We start from the raw sequence: 6,860 nt of genomic DNA, 5'->3' as shown, positions 1-6,860 counted from the left end.
CCCCCTCAGCCATTTTTCTTTATGTTTTATTTTGAGACAGGTTCTCACTAAGTTGCTCAAGACCTTATTAAGTTGCTGAGGCTGGCTTTGAATTTTCAATCCTCCTGCCTCAGCCTCCCAAGCAGCTGGGATCGTAGGCGTGCCCCACTGTGCCTGGCAATAGCACCACTTCCTTCCTTCCTTCCTTGCTTCCTTCCTCGCTTCCTTCCTTCTTAATTAACTAATTAATTTCACAGTAGAATGCATTTTGACATACAGTATACAAATAGAGCACAACTTCTCATTCCTCTGGCTGTACATGAGGCAGAGTCACTCCGGTTGTGTAATCAGACATGTATACAGGGTAATAATGTCTGTCTCTTTCTACCATCCTTCCCATCCCCACAGCCCCACCCCATCCCTCATTCCCCTCTACACAAACCAAAGTTCCTTCATTCTTCCCTACCCCGCCCCACCACCCCACTATGGACTAGCATCTGCTTATTAGAGAAATCATTCAGCTTTTGGTTTGGGGGGATTGGCTTATTTCACTTAGCATGAAATTCTCTAGTTCCATCCATTCAAATAAGGTTTAAGATGCACCCAGGTCTACTGGGTGTGGTGGCCAGTGTCTAGAGTCCCAGCTGCTCCAGAGGCTAGGTGGAGGATCACTGGAGCCCAGGAGGTCAAGGCCAGCTGGGCAACACAGCAAGACTGGGTCTCTGGAGAACACAAAGGAGGCAGCACGTGGGCCCAGCCACCTCTTCTGCCTCAGGAGCAGCAGGCAGAGGGCACACAGCCTGCACTGTGCATCCCTGCATGCCCGGCCTGTCTCCACCCTCCACCCTCCTGGCCCTCCTGGCCACAGCACAGCCACAGCCCATGCCAGCCTCCCCGGTGAGACCATTGGCAGGACTGAGAGTCGCCAGTGTGGGAAGAGGGCCAGGCGTGCCCTGATGCAGCCCTGGGCCCGAGCACTTACGGTCATTCTGCAGGAGCTTGTCCAGCGAGTCACGCCACTGCAGAGCCTCGTCCCGCGAGGGCCTGAAGAAGAGGGAGGACGGTGAAAGCAGGCCGGGGCAGACAGGCCGGGGCAGGGCCACTGCCCTGCTGAGCATGATGCCACTGACACCATTCTGGTACGAGGACGGTCTGTGGTGTCCCAGCAAATGGGTCCCGGCAGTCAGCGGCTGTGCTGTGGTGTCGCCTGGCAGATCTGTCTCCACAAAGCCAAGCTTCATGACCCGTGGGTCCCATGCCAGCGGCTTCGTGGTCTCCATCCCAGGCACACCCCAGGGCAGGCCACCCCTCCCAGGGCTGAACTCCTCTCAGCCTTGCCCATTTGCTCTGCGGGGCCCTCAGCAAGGATGGTGGAAGATGGGCCGATTGTGCCTCATGCCAGGAAGTGGTCATAGCAAGTCTGCATTTTAAACATCCATGCCAGTTTTCCCTGCCCATTAGGACAGGGGAATATTTTTGAGAAAAGCGGTTGGTACACCTCGAATGGAACGTTGCCACAGATGCCAGCGGTGCTGACTAAGGAGAATTGGTGGCCAGTTGCCATGACCTCTATGGTGCTTCATCACAGTGCCCATCCCCTCCTTCCAGTTCTTCCCTCCCATCAGTGTGCCAGGGACCTGCTGGCCTCATCTGGGAGGTGTCCGGCTCTCCCTGCTACAGAGAGAGAGACGGGGCACGGTGGGCCAGGGAGGTGTTTTAGCTCCGGCACCACAGCCAACTCTGCACACAGCCCATGGGTTCCTGTTTCTAGTTTGAGAAATAGCAGGTGCTTTTTAGTGTTTCGATCTAGTAGCTGAGATTGACACAGCTGTGGGTCCTTGTCCTGCAGGCTGAGAAGCAGCCTCACTGTCTGCAAGGGCAGAGGCACCTGCAGTGCTGAGCTAAACCCCTGACTCCATGCCCCGTGACAGAGCCTGCACAGACTGAGGAAGACATAGCTGTCGTTGGCTGAACAAGTGAGCCGCCTTCTCTGCCTTCATCCAGGGGGAGAGGGAGATGGGGAATAGCACAGACCTGAGTCCCTCGACTTTCTGCTCAGTGACCACTAGGGCTCTTCTACACTGCCTCATCCTGAGACTCTCCCTATGAATGTGTTCTTCTGCTCCTACATTGCTGTCACAAGGCCTTGTATACCCTAATTTCTTCACTAGAGTGGTCTCAATATTTTGTACTTAATTGACACATTTCACATCAAATTGTACATAGAAGCAGCAGAATATTAAGTTACTGGATAAAAGAAACTGGCTCAGAAAAGGGGAAGGCCTGACGCACTCACTGAATCTTCTGATCCTGGAGTAAGTAAATCTTCTGATCCTGGTGTAAATAAAAGGAAATCACTTCCCTGTGCCCTTTCCTCTGGGGTGAGGAGTGGGAGAGCCATGTCTGAGCAGGTGCACCAAGCTTAAACACCTTGCCAAATCCTATCTGTCCCAGGTGGTCTTGTTGGAGCCAGCTAACGGTCGATGCCAGCAGCACACCACAGCCCAGATCAGTCCTGGAAAGGATACATGCAGGGCCCACTCAGGGCCAAGTTGGCCCATAGTAAGGTCAGGGTAGTCAGGTGGACGAAAGCCCCACAGCTCCTTCGGCTGGCACCCTGCGAGGCCATCGAGGTTCATCCTGTCCTGATTCTCAGAATGCATAAGCCCTCATTAGGTCCAACTTCTTGGAAACAAGACAGATGCAGGATGGCCAGTCGGCATCCTGGGCTGCAGGTCAGAGCTGACCACACCGGGTGGGCGTCCTCTGTGTGTGAGTGTGGAAGGAGGGATGGGAAGCTCGGTGAAAGGAGGGCAAATGAGCTTCGGTGGAGGTCTGAAAAGGCCCAGCTTTTGTGGTTCAGGGGCCATCTCCACTGGAAGCCCCTCCTGTCCACTCTCTCACCCACCCTGCCTGATCTCTCTCACTGCCTGGGGGATCGCAGTCTTCAGGAAACCTTCCCCTTCTCCCTGCCCTGTGGCCTGGCCCCTGCAGCACCAGCCTCTAATGCATGAGTTTCTTGTGAGGGTAAAAGATGTCTGCAATTTGGGGTCCACACATGGACGTGGAAAAAGGCCAGGGTTTCCCCACTGGTACCCTGTCCATGGTGTCCAGGGCAACATCGGCCATGGGATAAGGACTCAGCAAATCCTCATGGATCTGCGGCTGATTGTGAGCTGCAGGCACTGCAGGGCAGCCTGCAACAGACATGTCCAGGTGCTGAGTACGTGAGTGCTGGCCCACTTACCCAGAGGCAGGATGGGTTGCTAATAGCCACAACTGAATGAACTGAGATTTTTCAGAGGCTTCTAAGAAGCTATGGCCACGCCTGCTGGTGGCTGTGCCCTGCATGGGCTGTGACCTCAGGAAGGGGGAGGGTGTCGTGACCTCTCTCAGCTCCACTGCTGGTGTGGGTTGCTGTGTTGTCTGTCTGGGCTTGGGCTGGGTTTGCAGTCTGCAGGATGCCTAGCTTGACTTAATATTCCTGATAAGTGTCTTTGCAGGTCCCTGCTCTGGTGGGAAGGTGATCCCCAGGGGTGTAGTGACACTCACCAAGGCCTGCTCTGCTCGCCCTGCCCTCCCCACAGGTCTAGCTGCTCAGGACCAGCCCAAGTCTGTGAACCCTGTCCCACCTTCAGCCCGTGGCCAGCAGTGACCAGGCTTCTAAATATCAGCGCTTTCTGAGGTCGCATGTCTTTGAGCCTCAGCAGGACCCACTTTGCAGGCAGTGGGTGAATCCACCCTGGCCACAGCTGTGATGGGCGATGGTACTCAGAGCCCAGTAAGGGGCGTTTGTGTGCAGTCAGCCCAAAGCCCCTGAGCGGCAAACAGCAACAGCAATAGCAGGACCCCCGGGCCCCGCCAGAGATGGGAGCCTGGAGTGAAAACCTCAGAGGAGCGCCAGGTCTCCCCTGCCATACCATGGTCGATCACAGCCCCACCTGCAGTGTCCACAGGCTAAACCCACGTGGCCTGCTGACTCTGCTCATGGCTTGCTGTGAGGGCTGCAGCCAGCCTGGGGCTGCTCAGTTGCAGAGGGTGGGCGAACATGGGGCCACTTGAAGAAGAGGCTGGTGGGGAGGACAGAGGCCCAGACGCTAGGAAGAACGCTGTAGGAGGAGGCAGCCGGTGGGCAGACACCCTGATAAACAAGTTGGAAGTCTAAGAAGAGGCAGCTGGTGGGCAGACACCCTGGTGCACAAGTCAGAGCTCTAAGGAAAGGTAGCTGGTGGTCAAGTGAGAACTCTAGAGAGGACAGAGCTCATGGGCAGATACCAGGTGGACTAGGCACCCAGGCTTCCCTGGGCCATAAGCCTCAAGCCTGATAAGAAGGAGGCAAGGAAATGCTGGGTGGTGGGGCAGGTATAGACTTCGATCTCTGCAGTCAGCCATGAGAGTGAGTGGTGAAGAGCCAGGAAGGGCGGCTGGGACCTGTGCAGACTGGAATAGGCACAGCCCCGCTCTGTGGAGGGTTCCAGGGACAGAGATCCAGGAACCTTACCAGGCGAAGCTGGTTCTGGGGGAAGACAGGGCAGCTTTTTCTATTTTTCTCAATGGCCTAATTTTTATGCAAATATGAATGTTTTTTAAAACAATAAATAAAAGAAAGTGCCTCCCAGGAGAGGAATCCCTGCTGATGCCAAGGAGAGGGTCAGAAGCACTTTGTGAAGAGAAGGTACTTATCCTCTGATAGAACGTGGGTAGAGAGTACCCAGGGGAGGAAAGAGATCAGGGTGCACGCACCAAGCTGCCTGCCAGGCAAGGGGCACAGACCCGGCGCCCCAGGATGGGTGGGCAGGGTGGCAAGTTTGGGAGCAGCAGACATCAGCAGGCACTCCCAGGAATGAAAGGATTTTCTCAACCCTGAGAACTTTTGGGAGGGGTGGGGATGGAGGTCAAGGGGCAAGAGACCCTGCAGATGGGGTCCAGCCTTCCTCCGGGGCTTTAGCAGGAATCCCTGGGCCACACTGCAAGCATGTCTGTGGGGCTTCCGAGCAGCCCGTCAAGACCGGCATAGTGCCATTTCTTAATGCCAATCCCAGCAGGTCAGTACCCGACCCACTGGCCTGAGACTGCTGCTTCCTGCTGATGAGCCCTTTTAGCTGTGAGAGTCCACTGGAGGCAAATGGAGATGTCCACTTAGGGTGAATGGCAATTTTAAAAAGAAAAATCCATGTCGGTGAGTCTCAACTAGTCCAGCTCGTTGGAGTTGGGAGGTGCCTAGACAGGCTGGTGGAGCACCCAAGGGTTAGTTTAGGAAGGAGAAAGAAGCTGGCAGGCACACTCTGGTCTCCAGGATCTTCAGCAGTAGAATTCACCTGGTTTGTTCCTCTGTGCAGAGAGAGGAGGGCTGCCCACCCTGTGTGTAGTCTAGGAGCGCGTGGGGACTCTGTGCCTCCCACGCTGATGGAAAGAGGGCCAGCGTCCGGCCGGAGCCGACATCTGACTCCCTAGCACTGCAGCTTCCTGTGGTGCCTAAGTTCACCTGAGCACAGGAAACCCAGGAATGCCGGTTTAGGACTGGAGAGAGCTCTTGCTCTGCAGGACTTAACAATGGCCATCCAGCATCCGCTCTTCTCTGGACCTGGGAGGTCTCCACATTGGAGAAGAAGCTGGGACTTGAATCATCTGCCTGACCCTCAGAGGAAGACGCTCCTCACACCCTGAGAACGCTGGCCCTGCCCCCAGCTGCCAGCTGCAGCCTCCTGGCCCATGGTCAGGGAGTGCTCCTGGCCCCGCCAGCACCAGATCTGAGTGCTGGCTGACCAAGCAGGTGGCTGCTCCCTCTTACAGAGTATGGTATGTCTTTCCCAAGGTAAGGGCTCTTTCTCCCTCTCCTTCACTGAGTGTGTGTGTGTGTGTGTGTGTGTGTGTTACTCTGTCAGCATCTGACATTGTGCTCCATAAGTGGAATCACAGGGAAAGTTTATCTACAAGCCAACTCTCGGAGGACTCTGATCTGCAGAGAGTGATGAGGGTCTGTGGAGCAGGGGTGCCCGGGCTCACTCACTTCTGGGGCTTGGCTGGCTTCTGCACCTTCTCATTGTATGGAATGATGAGGTCAACAGCCGAGTCGGGCTTCTGCAGGAGTGTGCCCAACTTGATCTTGATCTCCTTGGCCCTGGAAGAGAGAAGGGAACAGGAATGTCACACCAGCACACAGCTCTCAAAAACAGACCTCCTCTCCTCCAGGAAACAAAGGACAAACCATGTCCCTGCCTCTGTGCTTTCGCAGCAGGAAGAGCACCAGTGCAGAGACTGCTCGCCAGCACTGCAGGCTGGCCCTGGTGAATCCGCACTGTCTATTCATGCATTCTCTTCTTTACTACACAGAAGCTATAGTCGTGCCATTTTCATCCTGAGGATGAGAAAGCTGAATAACAGGGAGCTTAAATACCTACGACAACCAGCCAGGGTGAGCCCGAGTGTCTCTGGAGTTGACAGGGTAATGGCTCTGCATAGTCCACCCATCCTAGGACTCTGTGCCCAACTACCAGTTGGGTACATGACATTTTATAAATTATCGTTTACTGCCTGACCCCAGCTCCCCTTTCTGCAGGACGACGGAGTGTGCCTAGATGTGTATGAGCCGTCCCAGCCACAGCGTCCTGTATTCTGCTGGGTGACATTCCTCTCCACAGGGCTTCCTCCTCAGCCCCAGCGCCTGGCCCCAGCCAGCTGGCAGAGCCTCTCACATGCAGCCACCTTCACGGAGGCACACTGGTGGCCTCGGGCCTGCCAGAGCTGTCTGCTGCCCTGTGTGGCCAGCATTTCAGGGCGTGAATGTAGTCCCGGTTCTGGACTCCCCTCCTCCAAGATGCAGCCTTCTCACTCTCAGTCCTAAGGGTAATCTTGAGGTCATGCTTCCCTTTATCGGGACT

General features: G+C 55.5%; 1 protein-coding gene across 1 annotated transcript in view; it reads right to left on the bottom strand.

Moving 5' to 3' along the window:
* Positions 1 to 177: 177 nt before the first annotated feature.
* Positions 178 to 6,860, bottom strand: part of LOC101958830 (regulator of G protein signaling 5) — a 41,892-nt gene continuing 35,209 nt past the window's right edge. Inside the window, exons 2-3 of the mRNA XM_078022219.1 lie at positions 5,990 to 6,100; positions 178 to 1,023 (exon numbers count right to left, since the gene is read on the bottom strand). Of these exons, the coding sequence (XP_077878345.1) occupies positions 666 to 1,023; positions 5,990 to 6,100 (469 nt within the window). The 3' untranslated portion in view covers positions 178 to 665. The remainder of the gene's footprint in view (positions 1,024 to 5,989; positions 6,101 to 6,860) is intronic.

Source organism: Ictidomys tridecemlineatus, chromosome 10 (assembly GCF_052094955.1).
Source record: "Ictidomys tridecemlineatus isolate mIctTri1 chromosome 10, mIctTri1.hap1, whole genome shotgun sequence".
In the NCBI taxonomy this organism is placed as follows: Eukaryota; Metazoa; Chordata; class Mammalia; order Rodentia; family Sciuridae; genus Ictidomys; species Ictidomys tridecemlineatus.
This window is presented reverse-complemented; position numbering and strand designations above follow the sequence as displayed.